At 42.1% G+C, this 26,727-nt stretch overlaps 1 protein-coding gene across 5 annotated transcripts in view; it reads left to right on the forward strand.

Moving 5' to 3' along the window:
- Window positions 1-26,727, forward strand: part of BCAS1 (brain enriched myelin associated protein 1) — a 95,344-nt gene that overhangs the window by 23,665 nt on the left and 44,952 nt on the right. For 4 of the 5 annotated variants that reach the window (XM_060033385.1, XM_060033388.1, XM_060033383.1 and 1 more), the window contains 3 exons: window positions 3,858-4,429; window positions 23,965-24,111; window positions 25,162-25,206. In XM_060033385.1, the coding sequence (XP_059889368.1) occupies window positions 3,858-4,429; window positions 23,965-24,111; window positions 25,162-25,206 (764 nt within the window). Of the gene's footprint in view, window positions 1-3,760; window positions 4,430-5,036; window positions 5,079-23,964; window positions 24,112-25,161; window positions 25,207-26,727 lie in introns of those variants that run through there. The other variant, XM_060033384.2, reaches the window with a different exon arrangement.

Genomic DNA, 26,727 nt, shown 5'->3' on the forward strand with positions numbered 1-26,727 from the left:
TGGCGCAGTGGTTAGGAATCCGCCTGCAAATGCAGGGGACGTGGGTTTGAGCCCTGGTCCGGGAAGATCCCACATGCCGCGGAGCAACTAAGCCCGTGTGCCGCAACTACTGAGCCTGCACTCTAGAGCCCACGAGCCACAACTCCTGAGCCCGCATGCTTCAACTACTGAAGCCCACACGCCTAGAGCCTGTGCTCTGCAATGAGAGAGGCCACCACAGTGAGAAGCCTGTGCACCGCAGAGAGGAGTGGCCCCTGCTCACCACAACTAGAGAAAGCCCGCGCGCAGCAACGAAGACCCAACGCAGCCAAAAAATAATTTAAAAAAAAAAGACTTTCTTAAAACACACACACACACACACACACACACACACACACACACACACAACAAAATATATTTTCTGCATTAAGGAGATCAAAATTTTCAACTCTCCTAAATATTTGGGAGCTACCATTTACATTCTTACTTGATTTCTTTTTATCTTCCTTAAACTCTTACACATTTTTTTCATGGAAAGTAAAATCTCTTTGGTATGTCATCTGTTTGTCTGCTTTAAGAGAAAACTTTTTATTGAAACCAGATTCCAGATGGGCTTCTCCCAAGATTTTTCATAGGAACAGAAAGCTTAGTTCCAGTCATCTAGAAGGAACTTTTTATTCTTTCCATAATAATGTGAGGAAGGCTTGTAAATTATCCCCATCTTTGCAAGAATATAAAACCTGGAACTCCAATGGGTTTTCTTCCTACTCATTCACACAGATTGGGTGTGTGTGTGTGTGTGTGTGTGTGTGTGTGTGTGTGTGTGTGTTAATGCTTCAGAACATAATGTATTTGTTTTTTAATGCTTATCTAAGGTCTCAAATGACTGGAATCTCTTTGCCCACTTGGATTTTTTTCCTTCACTTTTACTGAGAAAACAAAGTGTTGGCGGGTATTTTTTTGTTTCTATCCAGCTTCTTAGAGCTCACTTTCTCCCATTTCATTTTCTTTCCCCTCCTCCATCCCATATTAAATGCCTCCTAGACATATTTGAAGAGCCCAGAGACCACTTCTCAAGGAGAGGATTGATTGCTATTAATTAACAGGTGAAATAGGTACTGACAAATTCCCTGAAATTCCCTGCAAGTCACTGAGTATGTACTTAATTTGAACTGGCATAAGTGAAAAAAAAAAAACAAAACTTGCTGGCTCTGGCTATGTAATTGTAAACCAGCTTCAGGGACAGCTGGATTCAGGTGTCCAGATGCTCCCATGGACCTCTTGGCTCTGCTTTCACCTATGTTAGTTCTCAGGCAAGCACTCTGAAAGGTGACAGCCAAGGCCACCAGCTCCAGTTGTACCTCCTACTGGTTTGCCAACCCAAGCACAAAGATTTGTAACTCTGTTCTAGTAGGTTCAGCAAAAGTCGCAAGACTGATTTTTGTTAGTGTAGCGTAGGTCATGTGCCCACCTAGGAGATGAGCATTTTAGCAAGGGAGATAGAAGCTTCAGATGATGGACTTGGATATACACTCACTCAAGTTCGGGGGGCAGAGCTTCATGGAAATGGGTTGCCCCATCTAAGAGGTCCTAGTTCTTACAAGTTATCAAAAATACTTTACCCATTCTCTGATATCAAGAGCTATGGTTTGTATCTGTTGTAACTCTTCATGCACTGAAGTCTAGTTTAGATACCTGGATGTAAGGGATGGATCCTTTGTTGAAGCAATATATTGGCACTTTTTTGGAAGTCTGTCCATGGGAAGATTCTTTTCAAAGACTTTTTCTCTGACTGTAATACTCTTACTTACCACTAGCTCCTTGTCTTCCCGCCAGAGAGCAGGGAAGACTAGAGGAGATCAGTTGATGTTCTTGGCATTTTGAAAAGCCCTTCCTTGTTTTGAATCTTCATCTCCTCCTTTTTTGTCAACTGCTTCCCCTTCTCCTGGCATGGAGCATCCCCACAATTCATTTATATTCACTCTGACAGTTCAACTGCCTGAGTTGCTTATTTGGCATCTTGACACATCCATCCATCACTTCTTTATTCCCACTCTCTCCCTCCCTCTTCCCTTCTGAGTATAATAGTTACCACAATTACGAATTCCAGGACCACAAGAAAAATGGTTAAGAAGAGCCAAAGGATATATCCAGTGTTCATAAAGGGTCTGAGTTTATGAGGAGCCCCTAGTGCTTGTCACCGGTCTTCAGTACCATTTCTTCTCTGCTCCTCAAAGCTTAAAGAGGAGACCACCACTCTGCACAGGAATCCAGAGCCCTCTCTCCATCTCTCCCTCCCTCTCTCCATCTCTCCCTCCCTCTCTCTCTCCTTTACTGTTTGTTCTTGACTTTAGACACTGTGAGATCCTAGAGTTTGGCAAAAATAATTGCTAAGGGATGTGTGTATTTCTCACTACCTATGAGCAATATGAGATGAGCTAAATAAACCTCGGTTCTCTTCTTTCTCTTTCTATCATCCTGCAAACAGATATTAAGAAGTGGTTGACTACAAACTACACAGTCACAGTATCTGTCAGTTACTAAGCAGCTACTACGGAAAAGGCAGGATTCTTGATCCTTTGCATGAGTTTTCTCCTTTAAACATCAGAACAACCCTGCAAGGGAGCTTCTATTTTTCCCATTTTACAAATGAGAAAATTCAAAGAGTTTTAGTGACCTGCCCAAGGTCACACAGCTTATCGGTAGAGAATCTTGATCTTCAGCTGTGATTTCCAATTTTGTAGTGTATCTTTTCCCCTTAATATTGCACTGCTTTAGAAAAGGGCCCTCGAAAAGAATGCAGTTCAGTTAGGTCGACGCAGAGTTCAAAACAGAAACAGGTGGATTCTGGAAACAGCACCCCTCCCTGGAGGGGGCAGAACCTGCACCCACAGTCTTGCACAGGTAACGCTACACTCTGCCTCCATGCGGCCCAAGGTCTAATCCACTTTCCTGTGTAGACATCTGAACTTCCAGACTTCACAGTGGAAACTTTCTAGAATATAAGATAGAGCATGAACTTTGGAGTCAGATTTCTGCCCATAACCAGATTCTGCTTGTTGGCCAGCTGTGGGAAGGTGGATCAACCTCTCTGGCTGTCCATTTTCTCACTCATGAATAATGACAATAACTAACGTTCATAACATTTATTGAGCATTTACTATATTCCAGGCACTGTTTGATGTGCTTTAAAAATATTAACTCATGGAATCTTCATGACAAAATTATGGGTGTAGGTCCTACTATTTGCCTCATTTTACCAGAAAATTGAGGCACAGAAAAGTTAAGTAACTCAGATTCAAATTGACAGTCTGGCTCAGTGGTTCCCGAATGTGAGTTTTGCCCCCAGGGGACATTTGGCAACTTCCGGAGACATTTCTGGTTGTCACCACTAGGGGATGCTATGGGCATCTGGTGGGTAGAGGCCAGGGATGCTGCCGTACACCCTGCAAGGCACAAGGTGGACCCTGGAACAAAGAATGATACGGCCCCAAACAACAATAAGTCCCGAGGCTGGGAAACTTGTTCTCCTAACCCCATAACTGCTGTCCTGCCTCCCAGGTGAAATCATGATAATTAGCTTCTCACAGGATTCCCACGGAGATAAAGAAGATAATTAATGTGTCACTAACACAGCACCTGGTGCGTGCCTTCCAGTAACTTGGCTTTCCTCTTCCCTAATCTTCCATTCCTCTCTCCAGAGAAAAGCAGGGTCAGAAGACACCTCGATAGCTGACTTCTGCTCCGCAGAGGGACCCAGGCACAGCAGAGTCCCAGACTGCATCACAGCCTCTGTGTAGGAGACGTTGGGAGTCCATTAGCAATCCTTGAATTTCCTCGCTGGGCTGAATGACCGCTGTTGATGTTTGTGTTTACAGTTGATTTGGAAACAAGTGTCCAGGAGGATAATGTGGCCACTTCTTCCCTCAAGACAATGGAGATAAGCGCTGTTGCGGATGCCAACGGGAAGAATCTTGGGAAGGAGGCCAAACCCCAGACACCAGCTGCTAAATCTCGTTTTTTCTTGACACTCTCTCGGCCTGTACCAGGACGTACCGGAGACCAAGCCACGGATTCATCCACTGGACCAGTGAAGCTTGATGTCAGCTCTGATAAAGCTCTAGGGAACAAAGACCCGAGTGAGCCCATGGCGCTTCCGGTGGCAGCTGCACTGGGTTGCGACCCAGATAAAACCCCCGTGCAGACCCCGGCCCAAGCCGAGGGGCCCTCTGCCACTTGGGGACCAGAGTCTCGTCTATCTGAGTCCGGAGGGGCAGCCCCCTCCAAGCCCAAGGACTCCAGCTTCTTTGACAGACTCTTCAAACTGGACAAGGGACGGGACAAGGCCCTCGTGGACCGCCAGCAGGAAGCCAAGAGTGCAGAGCATCACCACCCCACCGCCGAAACTCCTGGAATCTCCACGCAGTCGGACGATGTCCCTGCAGAGAGGGTAAGACAATCCGTTTTGTTCTTAATGCAGGCTCGGGGGGCACTTGTGGGGCAGGACGATTGCACGTGTGTTGCTGTGCCATCACGGAGGGGTCCTGACAAGGTCTCAAGCCGCGGATCCCTCTAGAACCAGCAGCACATTGCAGCGCGGTGCTCGCCAGGGTTTCTGCGGGGCAGAAACATCTGTTGGAAGAACAGCAACAGCTGTGGCATCTGTTTCACGTAAAAGAAAAGAGGAGGTGAGTCACATACAGATGAATCTGTCCTTCCATTTATCAAAGGCAGAGGTGGACAGGTTGCATTTATGATCAAATGGAGGCTGGAGGGAAAAGCATTAGCAGAATAAAAACGGTTCCTAAAAGACTTAAATACCTGCCCGTCTCAGTAGCTGGTTTCATATACAGAATGTTTATGGGCTTTTGTTGGAATGCAGTTCACTTCTTCCGTTTAATAGCTTGGACTGATCTTTAACTATCTTTTTCACTAAAGTGTGCGTTTAAAGAAAGAGCTTTTACAGCTCTGGGCAGACTCTTTTATGTACAAATTATTTTTCAACACGCTGGAGTAATACCTTTGTAAAAAACGAGATTTTTTTTTTTTTTTTTAAGGAGGCATCTGAACCGGTTGCTTTCTTTCCTGCGCAAAGAAAGGCAAGTCCTTTTGATCTTAAAAAGAGCGTTTGATTTTAACCTTGAGAGTTTGTTTGTATTGGGGACCGAGAAAAGAACTCCTTGAATGAAGAAGGAAATAAAAGTAGATACATTGTATCTTAAGGCACTTATTCCCTTAGTTAATGGATTTCAACAACAGGATTTTTCAAAATTTGGGAGTAAAGTGCCCCTACTTGAGCTTAGACCCAGGAAAAAATTAACTGGGTTGTTTTTTATTACATGGTCGTGTATCGTTGCTGTCAATATATTTGTCTTCATGACAACCAGCTTCCCTGCCAAGTTGCTAATGATAACACTGGCTGTCATTTATTTAGCCTTTACAATGTGCCAGGCTCTGTTCTAAGCACTGTCCAGATATTACTTTCCTTCAGGAAAATGAGTATCACATTAATCTGAGGTTTTAATGTATCCAGGATGCTGTCAAAAATTATACTGTAAATATTAGACACCACCTGAAAATTCTGGACTGTTAGAATTGAGGCACAGATGATGAGGCTCGTATGTTTAGGCTCATGCTATCAGCATTCTTGTCATTTCTGTAAATTTTTACTCTAAGAACTGATTATTATAGTTTCTTTCAAAAGTTAGAAAAATTGCCCTTTAAACACCCACTTCCCCAAATGCAGCAGTTCAGGAGCCAATTGAATAGCTTTCTGTTTAATTCAAAGTGAGTCTTCAGATGTATGCTGGCATCACATCTTTACTGAGGGGGACGCTGCCAGGTGCAGGTGAAGCACGGCCACAGTGGTGGACAGGACAGGGTCCCGGTGCTCAGGGAGTTTTTGGTCTAGAGAGAGAAGAGGTACAAAAACCTCACAGTGACAATGCAAGGTGCCCAGTGCTCTGGTGGGGAAGGCCAAGTGTTGGAGAGGATGTCCAGACATGAGGAGAATTAGCCTACCTGGCCCAGGGAACCTTCCATCAAATGTATAAACCTGGAGCCCGAAAGATCCTTGTCTTGGGGCTATAAACTGGTCATCAATATTCATGAATATTTGAGAAGCTCTTTACTACTTTACTTTGAGTGGGGAAACTCTTGTTGCCTTCTTGTTATTGGTCATGGGCTACTAAGGCCATTCTGAGTTTTTGAAGAGTCACATGTTTCATTTTCATGGGCATCCAAAGCCAGCCCATTGCTTGAGTTAGGAAAAGGCTGAGTTATTTATGGAAAGAGGATGAAGGACTGAGCTTTCCCCATCTTGGGATAGGTGTCTGTGATGCACCGAAATCTCCATCCTAATTAAGTAAACCCGTTCAGCCTCCGAGAACTGACCCTTGAAAGTATTTAACCTTAAAAGCTTAATGTGATCCATCCATTCCTATCCTAAGAAGAGCGCAGAAAGGTTTAGAATTGTGCTTTATCAACTCAGTTTTATTTTAATTGAGTGCTCTGGGACAGCACCTCAACTGGAGTGGAATGAGTTCCAGAATGAGATGAGATTCAGAAGATGGGGTCTGTGTTGGGAACATGGAAGGTATTTAATATAGTCAAGCCTGAAGTTCTAGTAACCTCTCAGAAAATCTAAAAATTGTCACTTATCTTCCTTTTGGAATAAGTGAATTTGTTTCCCTAGATTCACCCATGAAATTTGCATCTGTGTTTGTTCCACTACAAATTTCCATTTTTGGTTGGTTGTATCATTGGGATTTGAAATATGGAGTGCTCACTCTGCCCTACGTGCTTATAAAACATGGAAAAGTTATGAAATAGCCACTCATTTCTCCTCCAGTCTGTAAACTTGTGGATATTCAAATACATATATCTGTAAAGGTTTTTAACAACAACAGCCTTCTGATTGTTAAGATTTCTGTTCTGGTCCCTGGCTGCACAGTCTGTATTTTGGGGAAAAATCAATTGTCCTGGAAGTGTAATGAAAGGGTCCAGCCCTCAGAAAGTAACAGGAATAAAACTTCTCAGTCAATGGCTTTCTTGGTGGGAGTAGCACATGATGCATAAGTGGCCGTCAATGTATCGATTGAGAATTCTTAGGGTAAATTATGCCTTCGGCTCAGCGGTGTCAGCTGTCTCTCCTCTCCCACCCACTCAGTCCTCCCCCCCACCACCCGGTTTCACTGTGTGTCTCTTACTGGATTGGAATTCCAGCCACAAACCCACAGAGCCGTGAATTGGGAGAAAGATGCCACCATTTCATTCTGGGGGAAACACACAAATCTTCTGTGTTTTCAGAACGACAGTCTTATTTTTGTGCCTTATAAAACTACATTCAGAGCATAGCATAATTAAAACAAGGCCAGAATTCACGAACAAATGAAGCATTTACTACATAGGCCAAAGAAAAGATAGATTATATGCCTGAAAGGTTTCACTGAGCTGTGATTCACACAAACCAATGTGTTGGCAGGGATGAGGTGGGTTTTTTGTAATTTTTCTCTCACCCCAACAATTGAACCAGAATTATAAATACGCATTTAACAGATTCAGCCCTCTCAAAATTGATCGCATCATGAAAACTTGATCTTTAGTGGGTAAAAAAAAAAGCAACACTGAATTTCTATTGTCACTGGTTAATTCCAGAAGTGTCTTTAGGTTGGGGGTACGGGTGCTTTAAGTGTTGCCAAGCACAGATTCAGGAGATTTAAACAAGACTATCCCTTTTCTTTTAAAAGTTTAATTAAATTCTGTGTTATTTAAACACCAACCTTGTGCAAGGCACTTAAAAGATAAATTATGGTCCTAGACCTTCAAAGATCATGTGATCTAGTAAGAGACACACTATTTTTTAAAAATCATATGGTATTTGTCTGTTTTCAATTCACTCTTTTTTTAAATTAATTAATTAATTTGTTTATTTTATTTTGGGCTGTGTTGGGTCTTAGTTGCTGCGCGCAGGCTTTCTCTGGTTGCAGCGAGCGGGGGCTACTCTTCGTTGCAGTGCACGGCCTTCTCATTGTGGTGGCTTCTCTTGTTGTGGAGCACGGGCTCTAGGCGCGTGGGCTTCAGTAGTTGTGGCTCTCGGGCTCAGTAGTTGTGGCTCGTGGGCTCTAGTGCTCAGGCTCAGTACTTGTGGCGCACGGGCTTAGTTGCTCCACGGCATGTGGGATCTTCCCGGACCAGGGCTCGAACCCTTGTCCCCTGCATCGGCAAGCGGATTCTTAACCACTGTGCCACGAGGGAAGTCCCAAGACACACATTTTTAAGGGAGGTTGTGATAAGTGCATTGATCCTGAAATTCATTCAGGCTACGGATTTTTAGAGAAGTACTCAGTGTTTTGCTTCCTCCTCTTCTTTTCTCTCTTGAACACATACCATTCAGGCTTTGTCCTCCATAAAACCTGCTCTTGTCAAAGCTGCCACGATGTCACACCTCCCCCCTCACCTCAGCTGCCAAACTGAGTACATCTCCATCCTTATCCTACCCTACTTGCGGGTCACACCTGACACAGCCCACCATCCCTTCCTTCTTGAAGCAGCATCCTCACTTGGTTTGCAGGCTCCCCACCTCCCTGGCTGCTCTTCCTTAATCTCTCGTGCTGAGTCTTACCCTCTAAACATCGGAGTCCCCATCGTTCAGTTCTTGGATGTCTTCGTCTTTAACTACACTTCCTTCCTTCCTTGGAGATCTCCCCCAGTCCCAAGGGTTAAATATAGCCATCTGCTGACAAGTCCCAGATTGATGTCTCTAGCCTAGATCTACCCCCGAAGTCCAGACTTGAGTATCTAGCTGCCTCTGGTGCCTGTCTACTTGGATTTCTACACCGCTGTTTGAATGTCTACTGGACATCTGGACCTCGATAGGTCCAAAACTGAACTCTTCATTCACACTCAACACCACCACCACCGACAACATACCCACTTGTTTAATCCACAGGCTTCTCATCTCAGTTACTGGCAACTCCATCCTACCACTGCTCTTTAGTGGTAGAACTGGAATGAAAGAACCAAGATCTCTACAGTCCTTTTCTACATGGTATAAAGTAGTGAATTAGAACATAAGCATTGAAGTCAAGTAGCCTAGGTTTCAACTCTGTGTCTGTCACCTACTGGCTGTGTGACCTTGGGCAAGTTACTTAACCACTCTGAGCCTCAGTTTCTTCATCTGTAAAATGGGGATAATAATAATATCAAGCACATTTTCACATTATTCACATTTCTGAAAATTAAATAAGTCATGTAAAGTACTTAACACAGAGCTATTGCATTTTGAGAAATATTATCAGTATCACGGTTTTTCTCCCCCTTACTTCACATTTTAGTCTTTTTACCCTTCCCCTCCATAGTCTTCAACCAAAACCTGCAGAGATAGCACAATTGAATCTAACTTGAAAGCTACATAACCAAAGGCATAAGTCCTAATTTGGGTTAAAAAAAAGATGCCAGAGTTGTAAAATTATTTTTAGAAATAACAGAATTTATTCTATACCCATACCTGCAAGCCCCATACCCGCAAGCCCCGTTTTCTTTGTCTGACATTCAAGGGTCTCTACAAGCTTTCCTTTGTCTGTTTGTCTAACTGTATTTTCCCCTATTCCCCTAAATTTATCTGGTCAAAATGGCCAACATATGACCTGTGCAGATGCCTTCTGCTCCCCAGGATTTTCTCTACCTGTATCTCCTTCTCTCTCTGTTTATCAGAAATCTACTTCACCTTCAAGTGCCAAGTTCTCCACGAAGCTGACGAGATGTCCCCACTCCTGGCTGGTTTCTGATGACGTGAATCCCTCTAGTGTTTCTTTTCTTTTTTTTTGGTATTCTATATGTTAAGTGAAATTCTGTGATAAAATCACTTTGAAGGAATCATCTCACTGAAACATCAAAACTTACAAGGGAATTTTTGTATCTTTACCATTTTACAGATGAAGAAATCAAAGCTTTAGAGAAATCAAGTCACTCACTCCAAGTTACACAGCTAAAAAAGAATACGTGTCCGTCTCCAAAGCCCATACTTCTCATGCTCAATATTATGTTTATACCAATTATTTGAAACTGCAATAACGTTGCAACTATGAAAAATTAAATAATGATGTGAGGAAGTGCTTTTAAAAATTTTAGTACATGCAGTATTGGAAATATCAAGTTAATCTCAAATCAAAAAGAAAAAAAAATCCCCTCATTCCAGCATTTGAAGGCCAAGTGAATTACAAGGTGTGTTTTTTATTTCATCCTGTTTACCTCTGGCCAGAAGGCCATGACATTTCAACAGGTAGAGAGAACTATCCACCCAAAAGTGTTTGTCAGTAAAGAGGGAAAACCTGTCTTAAATTATACAGGTTATGGAGTAAGCAAGGTTTTCAGCTATAACGCTATAATTTTTATGAACTTTATAAATTAGCACTAAGAAACATTTGATGTGAAACATTTACTGTAGCAGAGGTGCAAGTGTTAGGAGCCTGATTGACACAGGAATGAGTTCAGATTTTACCACTTACTAGCTGTGTGGTAGAGTCAACTAATAACAATTGCCCCAGTTTTTAATAATTGGTTATTCCTTGGCTGTGTAGTAAGCATTTGTCACACCTTAATGGCTTTGATTCTTATAACAACACAACAAGGTACATATTTTTATTGCCATTTAACAAATGAGGAAGCCAGGGCTCAGAGAAGTTAAGTTACTGGCTCAAGGCCACACAGCTAAATTAGTGGCAGAACTGGAATCAAGATCTGGCAGTGACCAAAGCCTGTTACACTCACTCATTTCAAAACCTTGTGTTTTCATTCACAAGAGGAAGATACTGCCTGCCCTAGACGCTATTGCAAGGACAGAGATGACATGGGCAGTCAGTAATAATAATGCTAAATGAAATAGTATATTTTCTAAATTGTCAGAAACTTAGAAATAAAGAATAATGAAATAGAGCAAATGGTCTTCCAGTATGATGGAGTTTGGATAGTATATCATCTATGGTACCTTTGGTTGCAAGTAAAGAAAAAAAAAATCAGTAGTGGCTTCGTTAATGAAAGGAAATGTACTATTTCTTGTACATAATAAGAATTCGAGAAGTGGGTTGTTTAGTCTGGTTCAGCATCTTCACAGCCCCAGAATGCATCAGTCTTCAGTGCCCTCTGTGTATTGGCTTGGTTCACAGGCTTGATCCCTTGTGGTTTTTCTTTTTCTTTCTTTTTTTTTTTTTTTGTGGTTTAGTTGATGTACAATATTATATAAGTTTTGGGTGTACAAGATAGTGATTCACAATTTTTAAAGGTTATACTCCATTTATAGTTATTGTAAAATATTGGCTTTGTGGTTTTAAGAAGGTTGCCATAGTTCCAAGCAGTGTATAGAGTCATAATGTTCTATCAAATAAAATAGGAGTTTCCTAAAATTTACTCATTGGTGAAACGAAGTCACATATCTGGGTGGAGGTACAATGGGGGGGGTGGAAAGTTTCTTCAGTAGAAAGCAGGCTCTGCCCGCAAAGAAGATATGTCACAGGTAGAAACCAGATATATTATTTTCTATCAACTTTATGTGAGAAGAACATTAAGTGGATGGAGCTGCTAAAGGCTACTACAGTATCTCCCTATGGTAATTTATTTAAATAAATAGCTCTGTTTTTTTTTTTTTTTTTTTTTTTTTTTTTTTGCAGTACGCGGGCCTCTCTCTGTTGTGGCCTCTCCCGTTGCGGAGCACAGGCTCCGGACGTGCAGGCTCAGCGGCCATGGCTCACGGGCCCAGCCGCTCCGCAGCATGTGGGATCTTCCCGGACCAGGGCACGAGCCCGCGTCCCCTGCATCGGCAGGCGGACTCTCAACCACTGCGCCACCAGGGAAGCCCAATAAATAGCTCTTTAACTTGACTGATCCACAGTAAGAAATAGATTTTACATCTTGATGTGATACATGTGCATGTACATGAAACAAAGAATTCACCAAATAGTAGTATTCTTACCGCACGTAACACAGGCTATTTTCTATTCTTTCCAGTCTATTTCATTTGATGGTTTTAATGCTGGTTTTGATCCATTAAATTATGTTCCAGTCCACCCGTAGTCACAATCTGAAGTTTGAAAAACTCTTTTCTACCACCATCACCCTTTTCACATAGGGAGACAGTGATCTTGAGGGATGTGACTGTTTCTTATGCAACTGGGTGTCCCCAGTGCACCCTGCCTGGCACACCCTGGCAGGCAGTAATGTTCGTTAGATGAACTTGACAAGGATGAAGGTGGTACGTACACATCATGTTACAATTTTTCAAAGAATGTTGGAATGTATTATTGCAATCTCATTATCACCTCTGCCTAACACAACTTTAAATAAAAATGATTTCGAAATATATGTACGCTATAGATGTTTTCTCATAGATAAACTATGTAGAATCATGAATCTCTACTATTTATTTGGTATTTTTCATTCAGCCTTTAACATGTTAGGGTGTTAATCATCACGGTTGAGTATCAAGTGAATTGTGTTTTGCAGTGAATTTGCAAAATAAATTTTGAGTTTACTTTCCCTTTGGCATTATCCAGTCTGATTCTCTCCTTCCAAGGTTATAATAACAGTCCTGATTTATTGAGCATTTACTGACTCACAGAGGAGTGCAGTAACTTGCATAAGATAAAGTGGCTAGAAAGCGGCAGAGCTGGAATTTGTCACCTACAGGCTTAGTCACTGTGCCTGTGAGTTTAAAAAGAGGGAACGTTTAGAACCTTTGGAAACATATCTTTTTAAAACTCCTGAAGCTAGTATTTCCCAAACTGACATTCTGTGGACTCATCAGTCCAGTGAGATCAGCCTAGAAATAGGGTGCCACCGTCAATAGTTTCGGAAAATAGTACTTGCTTTATACTCTCCTGAAGATTCACAGTGATGCCAGCCTACTAAAGCCTCTGAAAAGTTCTGCAGCAGAAGCACACCTGCTTCACTTTAACTGCTTCTCAGACTTAATTATCCATAGAACAGTTGCATCTTCCAAGGAATAGTTCTTCTAGGAAATGCTGAGCTACGCATGTAGACCAAAGTTGGAAAATGGGCTCTTGTAGGATGCATCATGCCACAGATGGGTTTTATTTGACCTACGCAGTGTCTTAAATAATATTTTAATTAATTGATAACATTTTGAAATTGACAAAGTTCACAATAGTTTTAAATTATGAGATTTCAATAGAATTCCGTATTTCAGAAATTTCTGGAAAATGGGAAGTTTCATCCTATATTCCCAGGTGGGATGTCAGTTGTGACTGCCCCTCGAGATGGGGCATTCACTCCCCAGTTCACCCAAGTCCCCACCCCTCCCTGTTGGTTCCTGAGAGTACAGCGTGTGAGTTGTCCTTCACTATAACACTTGCACTGTTATTTTCTTGTGGTAGAGTTGAGAGTAATTCCATCAGAGACCACTTTGCATCCTTCGTAGCACATAAGGCAATTTGAAGCAATTTAGGTGACCATCTGGCTAATAAACTATAAATCCAGCCCAAGAGTCAGTTTGTCGGCAGGTGTTGAACAGTAAATGGGAGGCATTGATACTTTAATTTATTCATTCAACAAACATCTGAGTGCTTGCTTTGGGCCAGGAATGATTTTAGGATGGATAGAATGATGTACCTCATGGGAGCTTTCATTCTAGTGGAAAGACCAGCAATAAACACGAAAATAAATACACAAAGAGTTCCAGTGTATTAAAAGGGTTACAAATGAAATAAACAGAGTTTTGAGAAAGCAGAGAAGAGAAGGGGCTGGTAATTAGGATTGGGTAGGGGGTAGGGTCAGGAAGGATTTGGTCTAATGTAAAACTTCAGGAAAAAGGATGTGACTTTTCTTTTTTCTGCATAAGGCCAAACCATTCTTAGAAAATCTGCAGCTTAATTTTGGCAGCATTCAAAACAGTTTTCTCACTCCTGGGAAGTGTTTGTTAAACAGATGACAAACTCGTTCTAGACTGTGGGTTATTTGCTTTTGTATTTTGAAGTGGTTTTTTTTGATGTTGGATATTTTTTTCTCTAATAAGTGTAAATTGTCATTATCAGTCTGGAGGTTGCACATGTTGGAACTGATCATAGAACAGAAGAATCTACCACAGATTCTTTTTTTGCCTGATGTGAAGTGGGAATCACTCTCCACCCACCCTTTGCCCACAGTAAATGTATTTTTCAATTTTATATCATACATAATGGACTCTATTTAAGAGTGTGCCAGGGCTTCCCTGGTGGCGCAGTTGTTAAGAATCCGCCTGCCAGTGCAGGGGACATGGGTTTGAGCCCTGGTCCGGGAGGATCCCACATGCCGTGGAGCAACTAGGCCTGTGCGCCACAACTACTGAGCCCGCGTGCCACAACTAGAAGCCACCGCAGTGAGAAGCCCTCACACTGCGCAGCAAGGAAGACCCAATGCAACCAAAAATAAATAAATTTAAAAAAAAAAGTGTGCCAACTTATGTGTTCTTAGGAATATCCTCAAAGTAATTACTGTTGCCAAAAACAGAAGCAAGGAAAGAACATTGTATTGCTTAATCCTCGACCCACATTTCACTTGCCATTGGAAATCAAGTTGACAAATTCACTTACCCCTCAAGCAGAGGAGTTACTGAGACAGAAAATGGAAAACCCTTATTTATAGGAAGAAAGTGTGAATTGCTTTCTCTGATAGATTTCTTTCCACTCTCCACCTATGACTACAATGAACAACTGGTTTATTTAATCTTTTAACTAAAACATCTCTGCATCCGTCAATATCATGGGCTAATGAGGCTCTACCATGTCAAGGTGCTATGTTACACTTCTGCCACCAAGATAGAATATGAGTTTTTAACATCCTGAGGTTATGTCTACAGAATATTAAAACAGGTGGTGATCTTATGATTTATAATAAAGAGCATCATACTGGATAATTGGTCCAACCTCGCTTGATTCAATTAGCATAAGCAGCTAAAATGAACAGTTGCCTCTCTCTCCTCCCAAAAAGAGGAGGGAAAAATAGGTAAGTGGAGCATTTTTAGATCTGTGTCATGCAGATTCCCCAATTAGAAAACATGCCAGAAGACAATATGAAAATCTGGATTTCACGTTTCAATATTTTTATGTTCTTTTTATTGCCCTCTGAAGTGTCTGATAATTTCTTAACTACCTGCATCACTAGGAAGTTTATTTCAACCGTGGCACTTTGGCAGTACACAATTTTAAAGCCTTAAGAAGGTTTGAAAAGGCAATTTGACATCTAGGAATTTATTGAGAAAATGGGCAACATTTTATCCACAAGCTTTTTTTTTTTAAGTCTGGCATTGCCTGTAAGAGAAAAGTTGGGAAGATCTAAAAGATCTAATTGCAGGGTTTTTGTACTGATTGTGGTACACCCTTACACTGGACATCATAACAAAGATGACATAGAAATAGAAGTATTGACATGTGAAGACGGTTATAACATAATGTTAAATAAGAAAAGCAGGTTCTGGACTTCCCTGGTGGTCCAGTGGTTAAGACTCTGTGCTTCCACTGCAGAGGGTGTGGGTTTCATCCCTGGTTGGGGAAGTTCCACATGCCATGTGGTGTGGCCAAAAAAAAAAAAAAAAAAAAAAAGGAAAAAGCAGCTTTCAAAATAATATATACAGAAAGGTCCCTTTTGGGTAAAAATCATATTTGCCTTGCCTGCCCACACATATTCATCCTTCCACCCAAAGAGGGGTGTGGAAAGAAAAATTGCGGATTGTTAGTAGTAGTTATTTTCTGTAATGGGATAATGGGTGCATGTTATATTTTTACTCTTTGCTCATCTAGATTTTCTCTTTTTTAGAAACAGAGCAAGTAAGCACTGAGTACTGCCTAAGTATAAGGAAAATACTACAATCTAGGTAATTTCCTGATTCCTCCACTAGATAGCGCTATGAAGCTTGCAGCATCCTGAACTGTATTAGAAACTGCAGTAGTAACAAGCGGTTTAACAGGTTATTTTCGCTCACGGTAATTCCGGAACTGTGCAGTCCAGAGCTTGTGTGGCAATTTCCTGCTCAGAAATAACACTGATTTTTAACACGTATAGCTCATGTGTATTTTGGAAAGAGGAATTTTGTCGTGGGTGGCAGTTTTCAAAGCCCTTTCGTAATTGGCACTTCTTAAGGTTGTGCTACTTGCGTTCTTTCCTAATTTTTGCTTAAAAGATGTGAGTGCATTTTTATCCGTTGATGTGCATTGGGAAGCTATAGTGGGAAAAAATAAAAATACAAAATTAGCTACAGGGGTAGACCTTCCTTCGGTGGTTTTGGGCTTTGTAGTAAAACAAAGTTTAAAACAAAAAAAGCCCAACTCTTTCGGAAATGTTGACGTTCCGTTAAATATTATTGGTAGACTTTGTTCTTAGAGTTCCTTCCTGCTTGTTTCAGTAATTTGCTTCCCCTTCTATGGGAATTGGAGGATAAATTTTTATTTTTAAGAATTAACCAAATCCCATTTTTCATCCCCAGTCTGACAATGGGTGTATGCAGGTGATGTGCTCCCAGAAGAAAAAAAGTAAAGACGTGATGTATGTCTAGAGAACATTGTTGCTGAGCAGATGATGCCCTTTGTGCCGCTGGGGCAACCAAGTGGGAGAGGAAACATAGCTCCTCCCTTTAATCCCAGGCAGCCTGTGGATCGAATTTCCAACAGATGGAAAAGAGTAATGGGTTTCTGTACCAGTCAACATTTTTTTAGACAAATCTTCCTGTGTTAAACTGCCTGTTAGACACTGATTTCTCGGTACAAAGATTCAAAATGAAACCATTATGCACAATCGGTGGGGACATCTAGATGAGGTAGACATTCATCACAAATAGTTCCAGACAAAGCTTTTTTTAGCCTTGATCGTCCTGCCTTCACTTGTATTTTCACTTGGACAATGCAGACCTTGCTTAGAGAAAGACGAAAGCCAATTGACAATTTACAGTGGAAGGAAGGTACCAGAAGTTCCATATGCGTTTTATTATAGGCAATCAAATTAGGATGAGGCAGCACAATTTTTCAACATGACAAATTGTGATCACTTAACTAGTGTTCCTATCTGTTTGCCCTTGGAAGCCAACAGAAAGGAAAAAAATACAGGCCTCTTCCATATGGATGAAAAGCAAGCTGATACCATGGACACCTGTTTGCTTAAAAAGAAGTTTCCAGATATTTCCTGGAGAACGCCTATGTTTCTATCTAAAATTTCTGTTTGCTGAGAATGATCTGCAGGCCTCATGAGAATAGCACAGATGTATTTGTAGTTAAGGACAAAGCTCCTACCAATAACCCAATATTTAAGGCATAGGCCACAAACTGGTGGCCTTGGGCTGGATCGTCTTCCAAACTGCGTTGAGTGTGGCCCTCTGGATGTTTTTTAAAATTTGGAATTAGTTGCCCACATTTTGTTTTAATTTTTAATAGATAATACATTCACATGGCTCAAAATAAGAAATTATGAAACGGTATACTTTTCTACCAATGCCACCCGCAATAGAGAATCACTGTTTGTATTTTTAAATGAGTCTTTCTTGAGCATATATTAAGCAAAAGATAAGTATAAATTCAAATTCCTTCTTTTTTAAGCAAATGGTAATATAATATACACTCTGTTCTATCCCATGCTTTTTTTTCCCAGTTAACACTACTTTCTATATCTGTACAGCTTCCTCATTTGTAACACTTGCATAGTTTTCCAATGAATGGATGTACCATGATTTAGCCAGGACCTTATTAATGACATTTGGCAGGTTTCCAGACATTTGCCATGACCTCATTGTAGTGAATAAGCTCGTGTATTTGTTATTTCACACTTATGTGAATTGAGGTTTAAAAGCAACCCTTAGGAGTGGAATCGCTTGGTAAAAGAATATATTCTTTTTCTTTTCTTTTTTTTTTTTTTTTTGCAGTACGCGGGCCTCTCACTGTTGTGGCCTCTCCCGTTGCGGAGCACAGGCCCCGGACGCGCAGGCTCAATGGCCATGGCTCACGGGCCCAGCCGCTCCGCGGCATGTGGGATCTTCCCGGGCCGGGGCACGAACCCGCGTCCCCTTCATCGGCAGGCGGACTCTCAACCACTGCGCCACCAGGGAAGCCCCTCTTTTTAAAATTTTAGTTGATAATGCCAAAATTTCAGCCCTGCCTCAGGACTGAAATAGTATATACTTCAATCAGTAAAATATGAGGGCCATTGAAAAACATTTGGTCATTTCCAGTTTTCAGCCGTTACAATAAAGTTTTTATAAACGTTAATGTATGGGGTTTTGTGTGAATGTCAGTCTTCATTTCTCTGGGGGAAAAAAAAGCCAGGAGTGTAATTGCTAGGTTATGTTGGAGTTGCATATTCAGTTTTTTAAGAAACTGCTAAACTTTTCCCGATTGGCTGTACCGTTCTGCATTCCCGTCAGCAGAGTATGAGTGATCTAGTTGTTCTGCATCCTTGCCAGAATTTGAAACTGTCACTATTTTGCACTTTACCCGTTCTGATAGGTGTGTGGTGACATCTTATTGTAGTTTTACTTTGCATTTCCCTAATGGCTAATGAAATTGAACATCTTTCGTTTGCTTATTTGCCATCTATATCTTTTTTTTTTTTTTTTTTTTTTTTGCGGTACGCGGGCCTCTCACTGCTGTGGCCTCTCCTGTTGCGGAGCACAGGCTCCGGATGCGCAGGCTCAGCGGCCATGGCTCACGGGCCCAGCCGCTCCGCGGCATGTGGGATCTTCCCGGACCGGGGCAAGAACCCGTGTCCCCTTCATCGGCAGGCGGACTCTCAACTGCACCACCAGGGGAGCCCGCCATCTATATCTTTTGTCCAGTGAAATGTCTCTTCATGTCTTTGCCATTCTCTAATTGGATTGCTTGAATTTTTTGTTTGTTTTACTGTTGAGCTTCGAGAATTCTTTATTTATTCTAGATTCTAGTCCTTTGTCAGATAAGTGGTTTGCAAATACTTTCTCCTCCTTTCTAGCTTTTTTTCCATTAAAAAAAATGTATTTATTTATTTGGTTGCACTGGTTCTTAGTTGTGGCACGCGGGCTCCTTAATTGTGGTATGCAAACTCTTGGTTGCAGCATGTGGGATCTAGTTCCCTGACTAGGGATTGAACCCGGGCCCCCTGGACTGGGAGTGCGGAGTCTTAACCACTACGCCACCAGGGAAGTCCCATTTTTTCCATTTTTTTAAATAGGATCTTTCACAAAGCAAAATCTTTTAATTTGGATGAAGACCAGTTCATCATTTTTTCCTTTTATGGATGATGCTTTTGATGTCAAGTCTAAGAACTCTTTGCCATAGATCCCAGAAATTTTCTCTTATTTTCTTCTAAAAGGTTTTTTTTTGTTTTGTTTTTTGTTTGTTTGTTTGTTTTTTGACCTTGCTGCACAGCATGTGAGATCTTAGTTCCCTGACCAGGGATTGAACCCTTGCGCCCTGCAGTGGAAGCACAGGGTCCTAACCACTGGACTACCAGGGAATTCCCCTGAAAGTTTTATACTTTACATTTTGTATTTAAGTCCTTGGTCCATTTTGATCTTTCCTCTATTGAATTGCTTTTGCACCTTTGTCAAAAATCAGTTGGGCACATTTTGTGTGGGTCTATTTCTGGGTTCTCTCTTCTGGCCCAGTCAACTATGTGTCTATGCTTCTACCCACCAGTACCACACAGCCTTGCTTACTATAGCTAAATAACAAGGCTTGAAATCAGGAAGCCTGCTTCTTCCCACTTAATTCTTTTTTTTCAAAATTGCTTTAGATATTCTAATTCCTTTGACTTACAAATTTTAGAATAATCTCATCTATCTCTACAAAACATCTTGCTGGGATTTTGATAGGAATTGCATTAAACCTGTATATCACCTTGGGAGGATTGACACCTTTATTGTGTTGAGTCTTCCAGTTCATGAACACTGTATGTCTCTCTGTTTATATGTTCTTTAATTCCTTTCATCAGTATTGTATAGTTTTCTGCATATAAGTCCTGTACATATTTTGTATTTCATTTTTGGTACAAGTATAAATGGTATTATTTTCTAACTTTATTGACATGTAACTGAAATATAATTTTTGTGTAAGTTTAAAGTGTACAACTTGATGATTTGATACACGTATATACTGCAAAATGATTACCACAGTAGGGTTAGTTAACAACTCCATCACCTCATATGATTTCCATCTCTTTCTTGTGATGAGGACATTTAAGATCTACTCTCTTAGAAACTTTCAAGTATATAATACAGTATTGTAAATTATAGTCACCATGCTGTATATTAGATTCCCCAGAACTTATTCATCTAATAACTGGAAGTTGGTACCCTTTGACCGACACCTCCCCATTTCTCCCACCCCCCAGCCACTGGCAATCACTTTTCCATTCTCTATTTCTATGAGTTCAGCTTTTTAAAATTTCACATATAAGTGATATCATACAGTATTTGTCTTTCTCTGACATTTATCTCAGCATAATGCCCTCAAGGTCCATTCATGTTGTCACAAATGGCAGGATTATCTTCTTTTTTCACGGCTGAATAATATATATTATATACAGTCTTCTTTATCCATTTATCTGTAGACAGACACACTTGTTGTTTCCATATCTTGGCTATTGTGAATAATGCTGCAATGAACATGGGAGTAGAGACATCTCTTCAAGATTCTGCTTTCATTTTCTTTCCCACAAATGGGATTGTGGGATCATACAGTAGGCCTATTTTTAATTTTTTGAGGAACCCCACACTGTTTTCCATAGTGGCTGCAGCAGTTTAGGGTCCCACAAACAAAGCACGAGGGTCCCTTTTCCCCACATCCTCGCCAACATTGTGTGATGATAGCCATTTTGACAGGTGTGAGGTGATATTACATTGTGGTTTTTATTTGCATTTCTACGGTGTTTGGCTGGTGGAGAACAGTTATTGTCTAAAAGCTTTCTGTCATATGCTAGACTGGCCTTTTCCTAGCCCTTTGGTTCGAGCAGGCGTTTCGGGAGGGTTTGCCCATCGGTGTTTCCTGGTCATTGGCTTCTCCAACTCCAAGTCCAGGATATCTGCGGCAAAAGGAAAACCCAGGCAACTCACCACCATCTTGTTGTTGAGGTACCTAGCTGGCCTGCCTTCTCCTCTCCACCACTCGGAGTCCTTTTGTGTTTGTTTTCTACATAATGTCCAGGATTTTCCACTGTGTTTACTGGGAGGAATGAAGGAAAGTCTATATCCTCCTTCTTCCTGGAAGCAGAGTCTTACGTTCTTTTTTTTTTTATTTTTTTTTATTTTTTATTTATTTATTTATTTTGCGGTACGCGGGCCTCTCACTGTTGTGGCCTCTCCCGTTGCAGAGCACAGGCTCCAGACGCGCAGGCTCAACGGCCATGGCTCACGGGCCCAGCCGCTCCGCAGCATGTGGGATCTTCCTGGACCGGGGCACGAACCCGTGTCCCCTGCATCGGCAGGCAGACTCTCAACCACTGAGCCACCAGGGAAGCCCCTCGACTGCTTCTTCTGCTACGGGGCTCTTTGCCCCATACTCCACCCCCAGCCCAGAAACCTTCCACCTAGAAAGCGCCTACTCTATAAGCTGCTGCCCAGCAGATTGAGAGGAAGCTCAGTGTGACTGACGGTGGTCTTCTCTAACCACCTTGCGTTTATCTGTATCTCAGTTGACCTGAACAATCTACCCCGAAACCCTCCCCACCCCCATCCCCACCTCATCCTTTTCTACATGTTTTTCACGCCCTTTCCTCTGTCTAAAATTCCTCAGCACGCCATCCTTCCCCCACCTCCGCACGTCGACCTGTAGCTCAGGCTCCAGGGCCGAGGGCAGACGCCACCTCATCTTCACACCTTTCTTGTCCCTGTACTTCAGCTGTTCTCAACCTTGTGCACATTGGAATCACCCAGGGGCTCTAAAAATATTGACGCCTGAGCCCCACCTCCAGACATTCTGATCGAATTGGTTCGGGTGGCATCTGGGCATTAATACTGGTTGAAAACGCTGTGCAGGGCTAAGTGGGCTAGCGGAATTCTTTTATCTCTTTATGCGAGTACTTATCCCCCTCTGCTGGCCTTTATCCACTGTGAGACTGTAAGCATCTCGAGAGAGGACTGTGTCTGATTCATTTTTGTTAATCTCACCGGGCTCAGAACAAGGCTCAGTAACGTAAACTATGACAGTAACAATAATGATAATGATAATAATAGCTAGCATTCACTGCATGTTTACTATGTGCTACACACCATGCCAAATCCTGTGGATGGATTATCCCATTTACGCCCCGACCACTCTGAGAGGCAGGTGCTACTGATCCCCCTTTTACAAATGAGCAAACCCAGGCACAGATGTCAGGGAACAGGCCCAGGATCGCACTGGTGTGAAGGATGGAACAGAGAGTGGAGTCTGGGCGGGCTGGCCTCAGAGCCCGTGCTAATATCATTTTGCCTCGATACAGTTTGTACATGGTCAGAATTCCCCCAGCAAGCTATTGAGTGAAGGTGAGTAAATGAGTGATTGGAAATAAATAACTATTTCCTAGGCAATAGCTCCGTCAGGCCAAGTGGGGCACCTCTCCATTAGATTTAGTCCTGGTACCACTTTCATAATGGCTCATGTTCCAAACACCTGCTTGATGATTTGTGTAGTATTTTTTAAATTAATTAATTCATTTATTTATTTTTGGCTACATTGGGTCTTCGTTGCTGTGTGTGGGCTTTCTCTAGTTGCGGCAAGCAGGGGCTGCTCTTCGTCGTGGTGCATGGGCTTCTCATTGCGGTGGCTTCTCTTGCTGTGGAGCACGGGCTCTAGGCGTGTGGGCTTCAGTAGTTGTGGCACACAGGCTCAGTAGTTGTGGCTCGTGGGCTTTAGAGCACAGGCTCAGTACTTGTGGCGCATGGGTTTAGTTGCTCTGCAGCATGTGGGATCTTCCCGGACTAGGGCTCAAACCCATGTCCCCTTCATTGGAAGGTGGATTCTTAACCACTGCGCCACCAGGGAAGTCCTGACTTATGTAATTTTTCTTCTTTTTTTTTTTTTTTTTTTGTGGTACGTGAGCCTCTCACTGCTGTGGCCTCTCCCGTTGCAGAGCAGAGGCTCTCGACGCACAGGCTTAGAGGCCATGGCTCACGGGCCCAGCCGCTCCGCAGCATGTGGGATCTTCCCGGACCGGGGCATGAACCCATGTCCCCTGCATCGGCAAGCGGACTCTCAACCACTGCGCCACCAGGGAAGCCCAATAACCCCGTTTTTAATGCAGGTTCTTCTGGCCCAGTCCTTGGCATTAGGGTAACCCACGTGCCAAATGAGTGTGCCGGAGAAGGTGGTCTAGAAACTCAGAGAAGGGAGTAGATTCCATGGGTGCTGTGGCCCAGAAAGACTTCAGTGGAGAAAGTAAACTTGAGCCCGAGGCTGAAGAATGAATGGGTTTGAGGTAACCTGGCTTGGGCCAAGGTCATGGGAGTGAACGTGAAAAAAAGGAGGATATTCAGCCTGCATCCCAGCCTCCTGGGTGAGTTAGAGAGGAAAATCCGTCCCAATAGCACATCCTTCACACAGTTAACTCCCAGATCCTGAAAGCGGAATTATTATTTTAAAACATCAGTACTTTTTTTTTCAGTTGATACAATTCAGCACTGCGGGGATTGTGGGAAATCAGATAGAGGCATCTTCCATGATTAAACTGGAAGACCACAAAATATTGGCATCATACATAACCTCTGTGCAGAATTGGGAGAAAAGGGTTTTTGTTTGGGATGCAACGTGCACTGCTGCGTTTGTTAGCCTCTGGCTCCAAACAATGTCCCTCCAACTAACTGCAAATGCTGATTATGTTAGAAAGAGGGGGCAGGGAAGGAAGAGTGACTCTCATAAGCTCCTGATTGTTCTACACCCCCGTGGGCAGAAGAAGTATGGCTGGAATTAGGGGGTAAGGGAGACAGGGGCGCGAAGCAAAAATATTACTTTGAGAGTCCACATTCAACAAGCGGCAACCATGAAAACTCTGTCTTGTTCCTAGGACATAGCTGACGGCACGGGAAAAGAAGGACAGGAAATCCCAACTGTGAGTTGCTCTGTCCCCGGGGTCCCTGAAGAACTGGAGATTGCAAAGGAGGACCCCCAGACAGAGAATAATAATTCCATCATGAGCTTCCTTAAAACTCTGGTAAGCAGTTTCATCTCCTTTTCTATTCTATTCCTCAATTTTATTGCTCAAAAGTTTTGTTAGATCTAAGAATGATGCATACTTGAATGTTACTGCTCTAAACGGCTTGATGCAGCTGGGACATTGGAGAACAGGGACAAGATGTGCTTCGTAAGGGAATTGGCTTTCAGTGAAGGAGTCTTTAGTTGCTGCGAACTGTGAGATTAACTATGCGACATGAGCTATGTGGTAGTAGAACGCTACTGCAATTGGATATCTTATGGTCATTGATCATAAAAATAATTGGAAAATACTTCCTTGAGTTGCTGACCTATCAAAGCATTTTTGCCACTCAAATGGCAAATAAAACTGTAGAAATCACTATCTTGTTACATCTAAAGCTCCCATTTGACTGGGTGGAGGCAGGGACTCACATCTTGCATTGCTTGCTCCTGTCTGACTCTTCAGACCCCGCAGCTTGGCACCTGCCAGACACTCAAAAAAGGGCTGAATGCGTGAATGCATAATTAAACAGACATCTCCAAGTGTTTGGGCTATTCCCAAAGGCCAAGACCAACTTCAAAAGATAAAACAGAAAAAGTCAACCGAATGTGCCACAAACACCAAAGGCTTGTACATTTGTTTGGATTTAGTGGTGGACTTGTTGGAAAGTGTGTAGCCATTCCAGGAGACAGTTTTGAATGTGGTCAAGCTCTTAGTGAATGTATAAGATCTGATGCATTTCATTATAAAATATTAATTTTGTTAACTTATGTATACTTAGGTATTACCCAGAAGTCCATGGGTTTCTACTAAATTAAAAGGACTTCTCATTACATTCCTTACTTGTAGAGTGAAGTGGACCACCCTAAATAAAAATATGAAATAGGGAATTCCCTGGTGGTGCAGTGGTTAGGACTTGGCACTTTCCCTGCCGGGGCCCAGGTTCAGTCCCTGGTCGGGGAACTAAAAGAAAAAGAAAGAAAGAAAAAGAAACACCCTACAGAGCTATGGTTTTTTTTTTTTTTAGAGCTATGGTTTTTAACATTTGGTTTTTCTCAAACTTTTAAGGTTTCGCCTAACAAAGCTGAAACAAAAAAAGATCTGGAAGACACGGTAGGTCATTTGAAGTGTGTTTGGGTTTGGATTTACGTATGCGTCTTTGTTTTTGGAATTTTGTGTGCGTGGGATATACCTACACACATATATACATATTTAGCAATTTAATAGTGCTGTTAGCTTGTCTTTAAAATGTTCCACTTATGTTAATGGTATTTTAATGCAAATTTTGGTGGGAAGCTTGAAATATGTGCCAATTCTGGCTAAATAATGTCATAAAAACCAATTTCTTATACAGAATAAGAACAGAATACTCATTATTATATATCATCTTAGTCTTTTTAGCTGTGTGTAGAGAGACCCAGGGAATATGGTAAAAGTTAGCCACTGGAAATGCAAAAGTCATGAGACTCAATTTAAAGCAGATGTGAGCTGCTAGATTTTGGTTTTTAAAAAATATGTCTTGCTTTGTTTTTCATGTAATTTGAAAAAAATTAGTCTCCACTGCAATGGCAGTTGCTTGGTGCATGAAATAGTCACCAGTCGACACTTGCCAAATGAAGGAACAAGTAGAGGGGTTAGGATGCCCTAGAGAGTGTGTGCTTTTTCGCCGTCATCCTAGAAATTCAGCCAGTTCCCCTCAAAGTACATTTTGTTTGGAATGACTGCTTTCTAGAGATGTTTTCCCTTTGCACTTGAGAGAACCGATTTCCTTTCGTAGAACACGTGGTTTAAATTTCACGGGAATCATGAGGGAAATTTAACTTGGTGACAGATAAATGTCTTGTGTCCTCCTTTTGATAACTGAAAGTGCTTTGAAAGGCACTGGGACCAAATAAATGGCTTGGCCAACCCAGTATATCTGCTCCCCGTATTTGAAGGGGCTAAGTTGTGAAAAGGATCCTAGAATTTGTCTCAGAAGACCTGTGTTCGAGCCGCAGTCCTGCTACTTGATAGCTGTGTGATCCTAACCTGTCTGAACCCAAATTTCCACATCTGTAAAACTGGGGCAATAAAAATTCTGCCTCCCCAACCCCAGGACTGAATGAAGGTGTGACAGTGCCTGGTAAACCCTGGAGCTCTGTTCAAATGTAGGTGATCCCTATTTCCATAATCACAGCAGGACAGACTGAACATCAGGATTACATCTGTATTGTACTGATTGGTTCCTCTAGAATTTTCTTCTTCCATTGAAAAAAAGATATATCTGAGGTATCTACGTGCATTTTCCCATAAGGTTATTTATTTGCTACAAGGCAGCTAGGGTCAAGTTCAATGAATGGTTGGGTCCAAATGTTTCTCTTTGGGTTCTGTGTCCTGCATTGTTGGAAATCACAGAGTCAGCACAATAGGCTATAAACAGTGGGGTATGTGGGTGTGTTGTGTGGCTCCCCGAGTGACCTGATGCCCTCACTCCCTTTAGCTGCTCACGGCATCAAGGCTCTTCCCCCACCCAGAATGTCCCAGCTGAAAGTACCTAGTGGTAAAATCTCATGGCCCTGCCCAGAGAGCTATGCGCTCAGTGCTGATGGAACTGGACCTCAAAAGCAGGTTTTGTGAATGTAGGTTGTCCGTGAT

This window comes from Delphinus delphis, chromosome 15 (genome assembly GCF_949987515.2).
Source record: "Delphinus delphis chromosome 15, mDelDel1.2, whole genome shotgun sequence".
Lineage (NCBI taxonomy): Eukaryota > Metazoa > Chordata > Mammalia > Artiodactyla > Delphinidae > Delphinus > Delphinus delphis.